Source organism: Miniopterus schreibersii (assembly GCF_964146895.1).
Source record: "Miniopterus schreibersii genome assembly, chromosome: 6".
NCBI classification, from domain to species: domain Eukaryota; kingdom Metazoa; phylum Chordata; class Mammalia; order Chiroptera; family Miniopteridae; genus Miniopterus; species Miniopterus schreibersii.
This window is the reverse complement of record NC_138107.1, coordinates 29,949,517-29,967,494: the sequence shown is the minus strand read 5'-3', so window position 1 is coordinate 29,967,494 and position 17,978 is coordinate 29,949,517. Positions and strand designations below refer to the sequence as shown.

At 33.7% G+C, this 17,978-nt stretch overlaps 1 protein-coding gene across 2 annotated transcripts in view; it reads left to right on the top strand.

The window, feature by feature from the left end:
- LMBRD1 (LMBR1 domain containing 1) overlaps positions 1-17,978 on the top strand; it is a 133,365-nt gene that overhangs the window by 77,981 nt on the left and 37,406 nt on the right. Inside the window, exons 6-8 of one of the 2 annotated variants that reach the window (XM_081140025.1) lie at positions 1,084-1,172; positions 3,603-3,676; positions 12,344-12,469. The exons of the other annotated variant lie outside the window; for it this stretch is intronic. Coding sequence (XP_080996151.1) covers positions 1,084-1,172; positions 3,603-3,676; positions 12,344-12,469 — 289 coding nt within the window. The remainder of the gene's footprint in view (positions 1-1,083; positions 1,173-3,602; positions 3,677-12,343; positions 12,470-17,978) is intronic. 2 annotated transcript variants of the gene reach the window in all.

Below are 17,978 nucleotides of genomic sequence, written 5' to 3'. Positions count from 1 at the left end.
TAAAGTTATTGAACCACCCCCTACTAGCCTTAACTAAATCACTTTCAGCACTTGTTCCAGGGGTGTCTTTCAGGAGGTCAGCATGCAGCATCTTCGCTTTTTCACATATCATTGCCTCTAAAACTCATTATGTGTGTGTATTGGTAGAATCTTTGAAGATACAAAAAAATACTAAGAAGAAAGTAAAAGTCAACCCTGGCTGGTATAGCTTGGTTGGAGTTTCATCATGTACACAGAGAGGTCTTTGATTTGATTCCCAATCAGGGCACATACCCAGGTTCCATCCCGTCAGGGTGCATATGGGAGGCAACTGATGCGTGTTTCTCTCTCACATCAATGCTTCTCTTTCTCCCTCTCCCTCACCTTCCTCTCTCTTTAAAGTCAATTAAAATAACACATGTTCTCGGGTGATGATTTAAAAAAAAAAAAAAAAGTAAAAATCATTCCTAATCCTACAACTACGTACTTCCTTTCTATGCATATAAATATATTAAAATCATTACATATATTTATATTCTGATTTAATACAGAGATTCTTAACCTTTTTTATGCCATGGACCATTTTGACCATCTTTAGTCTGTGGCTCCTTCTCAAAATATTATTTTTTTTAATGCAGAAAATTGCCCGGCCGGGCGTGGCTCAGTGGTTGAGTGTCGACCTAGGATCCAGGCGATTGGGGTTCGATTCCCGGTCAGGACACATGTCCCGGTTATGGGCTTGATCAATGACTGTCTCATCATTGATGTTTCTGTCTCTCTCTCTCTCCCTCTCCTTTCTTCTCTCTGAAATCAATAAAGATATTATTTAAAAAAAAATAAAAATAAAATAAAGTAAATAGGATTACAAAGAAAACACTGAATTCAGTAATAAAACTATTAAAACAAATTTGTAATATACTAAACACATAGGTAAGAAACTCCTCAGACCCTCTGTACATGGTGCAGATTTGATTTGCTAGTTCTCTTTTTGGGAAAGCTGATCTTTGTTTTAAAAAATTACTAAAAATTGAGTTTCAGACTGTTTGTTTTCATTTTACCTTTTATCTTTAAAACCATTAAACAGAGCTGTTTTCTCCTTTGTAGTGCTTTTATTCCATTGAATGTTCCCCATAACAAAAATTCTACAGAATGGGAAAAAGTGAAGTTCTTGTTTGAAGAACTTGGAAGTAATCGTAAGTATTCTTTAAAAAAACAACCATCCATAATAATTTATATTTCACGACCCTTTGGACTTTTTGAGCAGCCTGTTACTGCACTGTTAAGAATTTTTTTAACTTGTGCTTAAAAGTATGCTGGGCAAATTAGGTTTGTGTTGTTAAGACTCACTTTTAGTTCTGTAGCTATTATGTAACTATTCTCTTGACTTCTTCATAAAATTACTTTGTTGAAAACATGATCTTCAAAGTATTTTAGCATTGAAGGTATTATAATTTCTATGTGATCTGTAATTCACTTTGGATAATTTAGAAAAATATGTTAAAGAAATTTGCTAGATATATTGGTTTTTAAAATTTTTAACTAATGAAAGAACCCTATATGGCTGTTTGATCATGATTAAGTAGTCTGTTATGAATTGTAGAATATAAAATGCTGAACTTTCATGTGAATGAAATAATATTTTATTACCAATTTACCTCGCCAAAACATTTTGAAATTGTTTTTCTAGAAGCTTTCTTTAACTTAGTCAACATGACGTAGGTTTTTAGAGGAAAACAAAATAGGCTCAGGAGGTTAGGTTAAGAAAGTTTTTTATTCATTGAAAAATACAGATGGTGTTAAAAACTGATATCAAATAAGAATGTTATTACTCAGAATTTTATGTGCATTTGAACATAGTAACTTATTTTCAAAGAAAACTAGAATATTTTATAAACATGCTCAGAATTTTTATTGCTTTTGTAGTTTATTTTTATTTTTTAATCCTCACCTGAGGATATGTTTATCGATTTTAAAGAGAGAGGAAGGGAGAGAGAGAGAAGCATTGATTGAGAGAGAAACATTGATTAGTTGCCTCTTAACGCACCCTGGACGGGAATTGAACCCGAAACCCAGGTATGTGCCCTCACCTAGAACCCACAACCTTTTTGATGTATGGGACAATGCTCCAACCAACTGAGCTACCTGACCAGGGCTGCTTTTGTATATTCTTTAATAATTACTGTACATCCTTTGATGTACAGTTCTTTCTCTTTATCCAAATACAATATTAAACATTTATTAAATTAAGTCTTGGAATCTCTGTTGTATAACTTCTTAATTTTCTTGCTTTCCACTTAAGATTTCATCTTGTAAATTGTGGTCCATTAATATCTTGCTGATACCAGCAGAAATAAGGATAGCAGGCCTGGCATTTACTAATACTGAATTGTCAGGATTTATGCACCTGATCCTATTGCTGAGAAATAAATTGCTGCTTTTCTTGCAGTTAACTCTTTTAGGTCTCTTGAATAACTACTCTTCTGCCCTAAACATTTTTCTGTAAGTTATGCTAGTTTTTAAATATTAGTATAATTTGAATCACTGATTATATAGGTAGCATTGTTATAATTTCTGTAATCTCATTCCCTTTAGTCTTAACATTATTTTTTAAAATCTCAAATCTGACACCATATCCTAGAGTACATTTTGCTTACCACTATTAGTAGTATTAACTTTTTTGATTGGCCAAATATGTTAGTATAATACTCCATTTTATCAATTCTAAGATGCATATTTTTTCACATTTTTAAATCTTTGATTTGTGGATGTATTTTGTAAGTGGTCAAGAAAAAAACAGCATCAGTGTCTGATTTGATAAAATGTAGTATTTGTAGTTTTAAAAAATTAAGGCTTAAAAATTTGCCTTGCATGATTTGTGCATTTGTTAATATGCTCTCTTGAAGTGTTACATAAAAACTGAGGTGCAGGTTTTAAGAAGATACTATTCTAATTTTATCATTCATTATGAAAAGGTTAATACTGATTCATTAAGTTAATCAAAATCATATTTACTTTCACAGGGTCTGCATATTCAAAAAATTAGTATTACTCCCATTTAAGAATATTCAAATTTGCATGGTATTTTATTGCATAATCTGGTATGTTTATTTGAAAATGTCACCCCTGCTCCTCACTCATTGGCTTTTGTTTAAATCATTTCTGCAATCTAACTTGTTAACATAATTTTTCTGTTTTGGTGTTATGTTTTTCTATTTTCTGTTTGCTTCCCTCCCTCCCCCTTCCAGATAGGCAGGCTAGCTCCTTTCAGTTACAAGGTGAAATAAACTCTTTAAGATATTAGTTTTAGGCTGTATATTAAAAATTTATTTGAAAATTAAGAATAAAGAAACTGGGAATATCAAGATTGACGGGAGAGGGAAGAGTCAAGGTCAGTGGATTTCCTGTGTAGTGCTGTTTCTCTCAAGGTCTGCCCTTGAGAAAGACCAGAAACACTTTCCTTCACTTGGAGTTTTAGCACTTCAAGAATGAGAGTATACATATTGGGTTTATTATTTCAGAATGTGTAACAGACCCACCTTTTATATTTTTATATTGGTTTGTTGAATATAAACATTTGAATAGTGTATCTGTACTTTTTTAACAGTGTTTTTCTTCCTTTGCAGATGGTTTAGCTGCCTTGTCATTTTCCATTAGTTCTCTGACCCTGATTGGAATGTTGGCAGCTATAACATACACAGTAAGTATTATGGTGATAATTGAGTTAAAATTAGAGAATCACTCTATGAAGCAATTATTTTTACCTTAGTCATATACAGGGTGGGGCAAAAGTAGGTTTACAGTTGTGAGTATGTGAAACAGTTTACTCTTGTATTGTTATTTTTTATTATATTTTCCATATGAACAACTGTAAACCTACTTTTGGCCCTCCCTGTATTGAGTTCAATTCTTGTTCTTTTCTTTAATATCTTAATGTTTCCTTCTTCATTTTTCTTGAGTTTACTTAAGAAGAGGGTTAATTTTTAACTACTTAGTCATAATAATTTTATCTATTTTTGAAATTTAATATTCAGAAACAAATGTTATAACTTGTGAACCTTGAAGGTTATATACCATGCAATAATAGATTTAGTGATTTATAAGCATATTAGAACTCTGAACCATAGATCAGTACCTGTTACTGATTCAGTAGATTTATCCTACTTGGGGATATTTTTAGCCTGACCGGTGTGGCCCAGCGGTTGAACATCGACCTGTCCTTCAGGAGATCAAGCTTTGATTCCCGGTCAGGGCACATTCCTGGGTTGCGGGCTCAATCCCCAATGGGAGGCATGTAGGAGGCCTCTCATCATTGATGTTTCTATTTCTCTCTCCCTCTCCCTTCCTGTCTCTGAAATCAATAAAGAGTTATTATTATTTTTTAAAATCAGGTATTTTACATAGCTTGATATTTCTTTAGTATATGGAATCCAAGCTCTCAGAGACTTTTTTTTTCAGTCTTTCTGGAAATGGTAACGTAAAAATTATAATAGCCTGACAAACTTGTGTATAGACTGCTCTTCTAGGTTTTTGCTCAAATTATAGAGGAAAACCAATAATAAATGCTTCTTTACCCATCTCGCAAAAGAGAATTATGCAGGAAGCTTTAAATTACCTGGAACCTTTTCAGATTAATGGAGTTTATGTTTAGGACATCTTGATTCTTGCAAAGATGGGAAATAACTGGTTATAAAGAAAACCTTTTTGATATTTTTAAATATGTTTTTCTTTAAACATATAAGAAATGGACTATAGTGTAAGAATCTAGTTTTTTAGATAGTCATTTAAGTGTCATAATGTATAATGAAGTCTAACATACATGCATTTTAATATATTTCCGGTGCTGATTTGGGTACTCAAGTTTTATTATTCATTGTCAGTTTTGATTTTGCCATGTATTACTATACAGGGAATTTGCCATCAGATATCAGTGGGTTATTATCCTCCCATGTCACAGAATATGTGCATAGCATGAGTTGTCTTTTAAGCAATCAACAGTTAATAACAAATTAGGAGTTAGACCTGGACTCTAAATGTTGTTCTATGATAGAGTTGTTATGCTGACCTTGGATTTGTCTTTTAACTTTCCAGGTCAGTGTCTTCCCCATTAAATGGGAATAGACAATGCCTCTTAGGATTTTTGAAGGTCAGATGATACTGTTTGTAAAAGTGCATTGAAAACTATAAGGGAACTGAATATGTAGCAGTCAATAAAAGATTAGGGTGAAAAAATGGAAAAGAGGAAACCAGTATGTAAAGTCAATATCAAGAAGTATGAGTGGTCTGAAGTTTTACCCTACTTGCAGCTTCTTCAGATTCATTGATGCTGGCCAGAGATGCAAGAGACAAAGAACTTTCTATTACTTATAGTAACAGCAGTAGCCATGAAATAAACGTTTTCTTGTGCTGGTTGCCTGAGCCCCAATTTCCATGGGGCAACATGAAGAGCACCAGATGAGACTTTCACATAGAATAGAGGAACCTTGAGTTTAGGGAAGCTGAATCTTTTATAATGGACAGTAAACATGCCTGCTGTTTGCTTCAAAGGAAGGTGCTATCTTTGTCTTCCAAGGCTATTTGTTATATAAACATCTTTGAAAAGATAGTACAGAGAAAAAAAAAAAAAGGCAGTTGGTGCCTGGCTTGCAAGATGTGCAGAAATGAGAGACCCATGGAGAATTGCCCCCTGCAGTCAAGTGGTAGATGTGGGCAGAAAAATAAGGGGATAGGCAGTAGCAGAGGCCCGTTCTGCTGTAAAGGTCAGGAGTGGCTTCTCTAACATCACTCAGAGGGCTGAGTAAAATGAAAGAGCCAGCCATGAGGGAAGAGTAAGTGCAAAACCCTGAGGTAAGTGCACGAATGTTGTGTTTAGATTATAGCAAGGAGGTAGAGCCAGTGTGCTGTACTCAGTACATTCAGAAGAATGACTGAAGTTTAGATGAGAAATAGCCAGAGGATGTGTTATGTAGAGCCGTATAGACTATGGTTAGGATTTTGAATTTTACTTTGATTGAGATTAGAAACCATTGGAAGGTTTTCAGTAAAAAAGCAGTAGACTCTGAATAAATAAGGGGTGATAAGTGGGATTGGAAAAAAGTGAAATTATTAAAAATATTTGAAAGATCTTATAGGAATGATATTATTATAAAGATATATATTTCAAACTAATACCATATTTTATATTCAAATTGAAACTGTGAAAATTATCATTTAAGCAATAAATTAAACCAAATAATTATACTGACTTAGTCAAGAGCTTTACTTTTCTAGAATGCAGAGGGCTGGGCTGAAGGATATTGATAAACCAATCAGAGAACCTTATGATGGGGCTGAGGTAGGGAACTAGAAAGGCATGCTGAATAGGTAGGTATGTGCCATTTAAGGCCTAAAGCCAAGGGAGAGGGTGCAGTGTAACAGCATATCAAGACCAAAGTACTCAGGAATTTTATATTTAATAAGGCATAAAATTATGATCTTTTTTTGGTGGAGAAGCTTAAATATGGATCCCTCTTAAGTCCATGGGTCCCTTGAACTACTTTACCATTTAAATTTACTCATCACTAAATTGAGGATAATTTTATAAGGTTGTGAAGATTTAATTAAACAATTCACCAAATCTTAGAATCTATTAGCCACTCAGTAGTCACTAGTAACTCAAACTGTTGAATGTTCACTTTGTTATTATTATTTTAAATTTATCTTTATTGTTGAAAGTATTACAGATGTTCCCTTACCCTCCCATTGACCCCCCCCCCGCCCCACTTCCCAGGCCTTCCCCGCACTTTTGTTTGTCCATGGGCTGTGCATATATGCATATAAGTTCATTGGTTAATCTCTTCCCACCCACGTCCTCCCCCCCTCCAAAATACGTCAGTTTGTTGCATGTTTCAGTGTCTCTGGATCTTTTTTATTCGTCAGTTTATTTTGTTCTTTAGATTCCACATATAAGTGAGATCATGTGATACTTGTCTGTCTCTGACTCCTTATTTCACTTAGCATAATATCCAGGTCCCTCCATGCCATCTCAAAGGATAAGATATCTTTCCTTTTTTATAGCTGCATGTAAATATCCCACAGTTTTTTAATCCATTTATTTACTGATGGGCATTTGGGCTATTTCCAGATCTTATCGTAACTCACTTTTCATATGGTTCAAAGTATAGTTCTCAACTCTTTCTTCTTGCGTGTAAAGTAAACCAGATGCTAACAGCAATTGTGTCATGATCAGTGAAACTGTTTATTAGGAAAAGATAAGTCAAAGAGGCATTCACAGTTGGATGGTAGTTACTTGGGTATGTGTGGCTAGAGAGATAAAACATTATTTAAATAACACTACAAGATATGCTCAAAACTCAGTGGGAGAATGTTTTTTTACCAAACCAGTCTGGCCAACTTGACTACCTTGTGTGTAAAGAGAGAAAGAAGGGAGGGCTAGAGGAGACTGTTTAAGAGGGCAACATGGTGTGCATAGCTGAGCACTAGTCATGAGTGTCTATGTAAAATCTAACATCTGAACTCTGGCTTCTCCAACTGTAAAGATGGGCCAATAATACACAAACTTTATTAAAAACTAGTCGAAATCAACTGTTTATAGATAAATGGTTTTATTATAGATAGATAGTACTAGTTATCAGTTATGTCCTAACTTGTTATCTAAAACCTTGAGAATTGAACTTTTCATGGGGGAACATAGAAGAGGGTACATATTCATGGGAAGTAGAAGAGGTTTCATTTTAATTAAGGTGCCCAAAGTGGGAAGTTAATACTTAGCATACTTTATCCCTGAGTACAAAGAATTAATTATTAAAAGTAAAATCATGTCTGTTATAGAATCTGTAACTGTTAGTATTGAAATTAGATACACTTTTGTAATGTATATGTCAGTTAAGTGTGAATTTCTTAGATATTCATTATTGTTTAGTTTCTAAACTAGTCGATTATTTAAATTTTACCAAGATTATATCCACTATACCATGTCTTAAGGAATAGCCAAATAATGGGCCACTCAATTTTAGAAGAACATTATTAAACATATTAACCCTCCTATTGTTTTCAGCTTAAATTGAAAGAGACTCTTTTATTTTTTAAATTAAAAAAAAGAAAAGAAACCTCTAGGCACAGATATTTATGTAGATACTTTAATTTTTTGGTGCCATCAAGTGGGGAAATATTGAATAATGATATTTTTATAAAAATATAATATGTGGACCACTGAAGTGGTGCCTATAGAAGCAGTGACTACTGAACTTTTATTATATACACTTGTCAGTAAAAAATTGAACATGTGCTCTAGGATATTTATGAATTTTATTTGTGTATGTGTATATGTTAATCTATATGCATTTTATATAAAATATAAACTAATGGATTAAAAAAAAATTAAAGTGATTAAAGATTCAAAAATAGAAATAAGTAGAGCAGTGGTTCTCAATAATCTTTGAAGACAGAAACCCCTTTTAAAAGTCAACTTTCTCAGCCTTCCAGGTGATATACTATGTTTCATTGAGTCTTTGATACTGATTATAAGATGCACCTGTATTTTATGTGCCACTATAGAGAAAAGGTTCCTGCCCATGCTTTATTATTTATAATTTTTGTTTTATATTTAGTAAGAAAAAAATTTGACTTATATAAATACTGTAAAAATCATACCTCTCTTCTGCTTATAAAACAAAAATATAATTGAAATAAATTGGAAATGTATTCCTAAAACTTGACATTTGTAAAGTGAATCTTTTGACTCATTTCTTTGAATTGGTCATTTATGTCCATGATTTATTATACAAGATTGTCCTTTATGCTATCAAGAGAATTGATGATACAGTTTTTCTTGACTCCACTCTTGTCAGTGGGATTTTCTTTGAAGCTGCTAACATAACCGTTGCATAAGTTGAAGCTTTTTTCATTGCTGTTTTGCAGTTTCTTATTTTGCCATGTGAAAGGCTTTTTGCCTGTACCTAAGTAGCAAAATGGTTTCTACTTTGAGTATCTTCCTTTCCTAAGCTCATAAAATTCTTGACTCTTGCTTTGCAAGAAAATACAGAATTGTGCTCATTGTTCTAGTGAATATTTGCTTCATTATTTGCTCCTTTGTTCATTTTTCCTTACACATTTTTTTGTTTCAATGTCAAATCATAGTACTATCTTAAAAGACATTTTAAGTGGCAATAGTTGTACCAAGAAGACATGTAATTCAACTAAAGAAACAACTATATTGTAACCACCTATGACCAAATTTGTGCATGTGCAGGTAATGACAATTATGTTATGACTTCTGCCTAGCTGATGATTATAAGATACATCCAAATTTCACTAATGTTAGATGTGAGGAAATATATATGTCTTAGAAACAGTGAATATTTAGAAGGGAAATCTTACTGAGTGAGTACACGTTATATGAATTGTTTCTTTTGTTTATATTAGTATATATGTATTTGAATGATAGGTGTTACAAATATATGCAAGACATTTATTCAGTTTAAAAACAGTGGTTGGTGTTGATTCTTTGCAGTAATCCAAGGCTCACAGGTTGGAAACTATCATCCTAGATAGAGGAGAGAGATGCATGGAAAAGTTGCTGTTCTAAACTAGACAGTGTAAGAAGGTAGTATTACAAGTGTTTGTAGTTTGTATATATTCCTTCAAAATATTTCTTATTTTAAAATACAGATAGTGATTTATTTTTGGGAGTGGAAACAAATAAAATTGGAGGCAATTATGGATGACCTAAAAGCATTTTAAGTAATGTAATCTCTTTAGCATTGCTGATTTTTCTTGTGATTCACTAGAGGGCAGTAGTAAGCAATAAAAGTTTTGTTTCTGAACAGGCTAATCTTTTCACACATTTTTCCAAAGAAGTCTGAGGTTAAATTGAAAAGATTATTGTTTAAAGATCTTAAAGTTGTATTGATGAAATGTTTTTTATAATGCCTATGTCAAGTTTATTATAGTCTAAATATTATAGTTGAATTTCCTGATAATCATTGAAATTAAACATGCATTCTGAAAACAAGCTAAAAGCTAGGTAACCAAAACCTTGTGCACTGTGGTGGGATTGTAAATTGGTACAGCCATTATGGAAAACAGAATGGAGCTTCCTTAAAAAAATAAAAATAGAACTACCCTATTACCCAGCAATCCCAATTTTTTGTATTTATCCAAAAATTCCAAAACACTAATTTGAAAAGACATATGCACCCCTATGTTTATTGAACCATTATTTACAATAGCCAAGATATGGACGCAACATAAGTATCCATCAAGATGTGGTACATATATAGAATGCAATATTACTCAGCCATAAAAAAGAATGAAGTCTTGCCATTTGAGACAACATGGATAGACCTATAGGGTATTATGCCAAGTAAATAAGTTAGAAAGAGAAAGGCAGATGCCATATGATTTCACTTATATGTGGAATCTAGAAAACTATAAACAAACTAGACAGAAACAAACTCATAGATACAGAAAACATTTTGATGCTTGCCACATGGGATGGGTAAAAGAGAAGAAGGGATTAAGATGTATAAATTGCCAGTTATAAAAACAGTCATGGGGATGTAAGGTACAGCACAAGGAATATAATCAATAATATTGTAATAACTATGTATGGTGTCAGATGGGTACTAGCTATCGACACGTTCACTTCATAAGTTATATGTTTAATCACTATGTTGTACATATAATATTGCATGTCAACGATAATGAAACTCATTTTAAGTAAATAAATATTAAAATAAATATTTAAAAATACAAAAGATTTTAAAAATAAGGACCACTTTGTGAATATTGACTAGAGCAACAGATTTCTTGGGAAATAGTATTGAGTACTCAGGTTAGTATATTTAGCAACACAGAATAACATGCAAGCAGGTAAAATAAGCCTAGTTTGGAGGTGGTTGGGAGGACAGAGAGTTATATTTGGGCATAAGCTGAGTTTAGCAATATATTTTTGCCTTGGCATCTGGTTGTAAAAACAACATTGTGTTGACCTTGTGTTCAAATAATATGGAGAATTGGTAATATCATTATATAATATCATGTACATTTCAGACTTTTAAATTGTTGTGTTACTTTAAAAAAAATGTTTAAAAGATATAGAACTACTAGAAAAACCAAATAGGACAAAATGATAATAAGGATCGGAAAGTCTATAAGGAAAGGTCAGAGGAGCTATGGGATTCTTTGGTTCCCATAGACTTTTTAATTTACATTTTCATGTTTTGAAGATATTTGAGGTCATCCTGGGAGTTGACAACCAGGTAGAGAAGAGCATTAGAGAAAACATGCAGGATCACCCAGGATACTTTGGAGTTTGGAGTAAAGCCTAAGAAGTATCATTTATCTCTCTGCCCACATTCATTGTCCTGGACTCAATCTCATGGCCCTCCCTATCAGCAGGGAAGACTGACTAAATAGTTTGACTGTGTGCCCTGGAGGAAAATGAAAAAATATTTAAATACATAATGTTGTATCTGCTTCAGAGCCTATTGCTGCAGCAAGAGGTGGTAATAGTTGTCAATTTTGCTTCTAAGGATTTAAGGTCAATAATGATTTGAATAATGGTCACTTGGCAATTGCCATTAATGTGTTTAATTGGTACAATAAAAAGTTATCATTTGGGACTTGCTAATATAGCTTTGGGTAATATAAAATATGTTTGTTCTTAGTGCTGATTAATAGTTAAAAAATACTTGTGGGAAAAAATTTTAAATAGCAAAAAGATTGATTATAAATATTTAGAACTTATAAATAAGCTATATATACAGATAATTGATATGTTAATAAAATAACATATATATTAAAATACTTACATTTTACTAAGGATTTACTATATATACTTGGAAACATTTGGGGGTTTTTCCATAGAAAATAATTTTGTAAATTATTTTACTCATTCAGACTATCTTTACCTCTGATTAGCCTGAAGTTGTAATTTATTTCTTTGATAAAGTATTATATTTACATTAATTTTGCAACTTGCCCTTTGAGGAATAAATGTTACCTATTCTGGGAATAGTTAATATGACAGATATAACTCTATAAGTGTGAAGTAAACAAGAGAATTATGAGACAATATAATTGTGATTCACTCCCATATACCTTATTCTTCAGTGACTATACCCCTTTACAATTGCTTACTCTTTTTGTCATTAAATGACATTTTTACCCGAAAATTGTGTGTAATATATAGGGTGTTCCAAAAAATGTATACACACACTTTGAATAATTATAAAGGCAGTGTTTATTAAAATACATTTCATCTTCAAAATTGAGTTATCAGCTGTTAAAGCGTATATACATTTTTTGAGACTACCTGTATTTAAAATAATAATACTAAATCACATTTTAATTTTGTTTCTTTTAGGCCTATGGCATGTCTGCATTACCTTTAAATCTGATAAAAGGCACCAGAAGTGCTGCTTATGAACGTTTAGAGAACACTGAAGACATTGAAGAAGTGGAACAACAAATTCAATCAATTAAATCAAAAGTGAGTTGGTATTTTATTGTTTGAGAAGCATAAAATTACTGTCTTTGAGTTGCTTTCTGATGTGACTTAGACATTGGCAAACATATTTTTGACATTGCTTGAATTGTTTTACAACATATCCTTCAAAAACCATGCCCATATTTTTAAAAATGTGTCTTCTTCGAAATATAAGACACTGTCAGTTTGAGAATTCCCATTAGTGTTCTAACAACTGATAAACAAAAGTTCTGCTTACATATGACCAAAACTTTGCTAGTTCCCAGGTGTGCTGATTCCACATGTAACATCAGATTTTATGGTGTCATTTCAAGTTTTATCTACTAGTTGAATAAGCTAAAGATTCTATCTGACCACTTGCTAATTAAGTGTGCTTCTAAAAATACAATAAAAGTTTTTCTTTCTCCTTCACCTTCAAGTAACAGATAAATCTTATTTATAGAACATAAGGAAAATGGAAAATGTTCTAAGTAATTCTACTAAAATAGCATAATCCTGATACAGAAACCAAACAATAAGAGCACAAGGTAAAGAAAACTGTGACATCAGCATCAATCTACAACTAGTGGGACATATAAAACAAAACAAAAATTCTTTTATTTAGCACACTAGGATGCCTGAGAGATCCACACATCTGTACATATGATTAGATTGGAATGCATAGAGGAGATGGAACTAGGGAAGTAGCAGGGACTGTGTGTGTGACCTTGGTTCCCAGCCATGGCAGCTCCTCACCACAGCCCCAGCGAAGAAAAAGAAAGGCAGAAGCTGCATAGGCGCCTGTGACTTTGGCTCTCTTACCCTGCTATGGCAGTGCTGGTGCCACCAGAGAGCTTGGTAGCAGCAGTGGAGGCAGTGCATGGGACTTCAGCTTCCTGGCCACAGTGGTGCCAGCAGCCACAGGGAACTAGGCAGCAGCAGTGGTAGGGCTTGCAACCCTGGCTCCCCCAACCCACCGTATCCTCTCGCCATGGGGGTGGTTCCGGAGACTCAGACTTGATGCGGTAGGGGCACATGCCACCCTGGTGACTATAGCGGTGATGCTCCTGATTGTAGCAAAACCCATAATTGCAGTGACACTGGCAGCATCAAGGCACCAGTGACCCCAGAGGCACAAGCAGCGATGAAGAAGGCACTTGCAACACCCCTGGCAGATGCAGTGAAGGGTGGAAATTGCTGATTCTCAGATATAACTAGAGCCAGCTCAGGTAAGAGAAACCAAAACCTCGTGCTATATTGCCCCTACTGGAAAACAAAAGAAAGGTTTCTAAATAATCAACCTGTTGAATTGTTAAAGTAAATAAAGCTGTACCTAAATAAGAAAGGCGTTTGCTATTTCAGATGTACTGGCAGAGGGACAATCCATCAAGAACAGTAAATAACCATGGTAACATGGTATCACAAAAAGAAAATAACAATTTTCCAGGAACCAAACTGAAAGTCACAAAAGACTGTTATCTAAATGATAGAAAATTCAAAATAGCTGTCATGAAGAAACTCAGTGAGATACAAGAAAAGTCAGAAAGGCAGTTCATGAGCTCAAGAGTAAAATTAATGAACATAAATACTTTACCAAAAAAAAGAACCAAACAGAAATTCTGGACGTGAAGAACTGAATAAATGAGATGAAGAATACATTAGAAAGCAGTGGAAATAGAGCAGAACATACGAAAGACAGAATTAACTAGCTATAAGATAGAAAAAAAATATTCAGGTGAAAGAGGAGAGAGAGTAAAGATTTAAAAAAGAAAACGAGAGTCCTGGTGGGGCGCTCATTTGGTTGTGGGTTAGCTTCCCTGTCAGGGCACATACCTAGGTTGTGGGTTTGATCTCTGGTCAGGGTGTGTATAGGAGGCAACCAATCAATGTTCCTCCCTCCCTCCCTCCCTCTCTCAAATCAATAAACATATCCTCAAGTGAGGATAAAAAAATAAATTAAAAAAAAACAAAAGAAGTCTGTGAGTATTATCCAACTTCATTAGAGAGAGCAACATAATGGGTATTCCAGAAGGAGAATAGAGGGAGAAGGGGGGACAGAGAGTCTATATAAAGAAATAATAGGTGAGAAATTTCCAAACCTGGGAAGGAACGGGACTTGTACTTACACAAGGACAAGAAGCTAATAGAATACCTAATTATCTTAATGAAAAGAGAACTCCAAGACACGTTATATTAAAACTGCCAAAAGTTAATATATAAAAAAAGAATTCTAAAGGCAGCCAGGAGAAGAAGGCAGTAACCTACAAGGGAAATTAATCAGGCTATCACCAGATATCTTAGCAGAGATGCTGTAGGCCAGGAGAGGGTAGAATGACATTCAAAATATTGAAAGATTAAAGTTGCCAGCCAGGAATAATCTATCCAGCAGAGTTATCCTTCAGATCTGAAGGAGAAATGGAGGGTTTCCCAGACACACAAAAGATGAGGGAGTTCACCACCATAAAACCTGCCTTCCAAGAAGTATTAAAAGGAGCTCTTCTACCGGAAATGAAAGAGGAAAAGTGCACACAGCTTTGAGTAAGGCCATAAACCCAGAATCAGGAAACTGCAGTTTTGTTACAGAATTGAGTGTTCAGCAGTTATAGCATAAGGTTAAAGGGGGGAAAGGCATTCAAAATAATAATAGCTACTTAAGTTGGTAATAAACACAACATAAAAAAGATAATTTGTAACAAAATTATCTCAAAGGAGGAGGAAAAGGATGGACCTTCTATAGGCAAATGAAGATTAGATACTCTCAGAAGAAAAAGGACTACTTATCTATGAGATGTTTATATTTATATATATATATATAATATATATATTTTTTTCAAGGTAACCACAAAACAAATATCTAGAGCACAGACATGAAACATAAAAAAGAAGGCAGAGAAAACAGAAAACCACCAAACTAAAATAGAGACACAAATGAAAAGCAACAATGGAGATATACAGCAATCAGGAAACAAAAGATAATATATTAGTAGTAAGTCCTCAAATATCACTAATCACTGTAAGTGTAAACAGATTGAACTCACTGATCAAAAGTTACAGAGTAGCTAGATGGGTTAAAAAACAAGACCCAACTATTGCTGCCTTCAGGCAACTCATCTCAGCTCCAAAGACAAACATAGGCTCAAAGTGAAGGGGTGGAAGACAATACTCCAAACAAACGATGTCCAGAAGAAAGCAGGTATTGCTATGCTTATACCAGACAAAGTAGACCTAAAGTCAAAAAAAGTAAGAGACAAAGATGGACAGTATGTAATAGTCAAGGGAAAAAATTCATGAAGAAGAAATAACATTTATTAATATTGCACCAAACTAGGAGCACTATAACATATAAAACAATTGTTATAGACCTAAATGGAGAAATTGACAGTAACAATAATAGTACAAGACTTTAACACTCCACTTACACCAATGGATGGGTCATATAGACAAAAAGTAGACAAGGAAACATAGGCCTTAAATGATACATGAGACCATAGGGACTTACTAGATATGTACAGAACATTCCATCCAAAAGCAACACAATACACATTTTTCTCAAGTGTACATGGAACACTCTCAAGGGTATATGTTGGGACATAAAGCAAGTTTTAGTGTTTAAGAATATTGAAATAATATCAGTTATCTTTTTGGACCACAACAATATGAAGCTATCAATCAACTACAAGAAGAAAGCTAGAAAAATCACAAATATATGGAGATTAAACATTATTGGATCAAAAGAAGAATCAAAAAATACATGGAGCATGCAGGAAGCAGCCAATCAATTACTACTCTGTCATCACTGATGTTTCTATCTCTCCTTCTCCCTTCCTCTCTCTGAAATCAATAAAGATATATTTTTAAAAAAATACATGGAGACATGAAAATATGGCATGCCAAAATCTTTGGGATGCAGCAAAAGTGGAACTAAAAGAGAAGTTTATAACAATACAGGCCTACCTCAAAAAGAAGAAAAACCTCAGTTAAACCTTACACCTTAAGGAACTAGATAAAGAGGAACAAATGAAGCCCAAAGTAATAATAAAAGAAATTGTAAAAATCAAAACAGAAATAAGTGAAATAGAAACTAAAAAGACAATGACACTAAGAGGTGATTTTTTAAAAGATACGGTATACAAAATTGACACACCCCTATAACTAGACTCACCAAGATAAAAAGAAGACTCTATATAAACTCAGAAACAAAACAGAAGTTACAATGAATACTACAGAAATACAAAGGAATATGAGACAGTACTTTGAAAGGCTATATACCACCAAATTGGACAACCTAGAAGAAATGGATAAATCCTTAGAATCATACAACCTTCCTAGGCTGAATCATGAAGAAATAGAAATTCTGAATAGACATCCCTAGTAAGGAAATTGAAGCAGTAATCACTACTCCCCCCCCCCCCCCAAAAAAAGTTCAGGACTAAATGGCTTCACTGGTGAATTCTACCAAACATTCAAAGAAGATTTAATATCTGTTTTTCTCAATCTTCCTAAAAATTGAAGAGGAGGGTACTCTTCCTAACTCACTTTACGAGGCCATCATTACCCTGAATCAAAACCAGACAAACACAACACAAAAAAAGAATATTATAGGCCAGTATCTCTAATGAAAATTGATGCAGAAATCCTCAGCAAAATATCAGCAAACCAAATACAACAATACATTAAAGAGATCAAACACCATGATCAAATGGGATTTATTCCAGGGATGCCAGGATAGCTCAACATCTGTAAATCAATCAGTGTGATATACCACATTAACAAAGTGAAAAATAAAATTTGTTTGTTTTCATATATGTAGAAAAAGCATTTGATAAGATTCAACATCCGTTTGTAATTAAAACCTCAATAAAATGGGTATAAAAGGGCTCTGGCTGGTGTGGCTCCATTGGTTAGAATGTTGTCTCATACACCAGAAGGTGGCAGGTTCGATTTCCAGTCAGGGCACATCCCCAGGTTTTGGGTTCAGGGACGTGTGTGGGAGGCATCTGAACGATGTTTCTCCCTAATAAAAAAAATACAATAAAATAAAAATTAAAGAAAAATGGGAATAGAGGGAAAGTACCTCAACATAATAAAGACCATTTATGACAAACCCACAGCTAACATCATACCTCAGTGGTGAAAAACTGAAAGCTTTTTCTTGCCACTTTTATTCTGTACAGTATTGGGACCTGAGGGATTTTTGAGAACATGGGACTTTCTGGGCTAAAATCAGGTTGGTTGGTTATCCTCATAATCAGAGATGTGCTAAAATAGAATAACTCAGTACATTTTTTAATCCTTTAGAAGCCTTAAATGTTTACCTTTGTCAGATGTTAATGAGAATTTGGGGATAGGTATACTGTAACAATATAAAATATATGGCTTTAAAAAAAATTGAACATTGTGACATTGCCTATACACACAAACACATACTTTTGAATAATTAAAGTTTAAGAGTTCACGTAGGAATCAATCCTACTAAATTGTATGTGTACACTTGGACCCACGTGAATAAGGAAATTCATGCACATTGTTAATA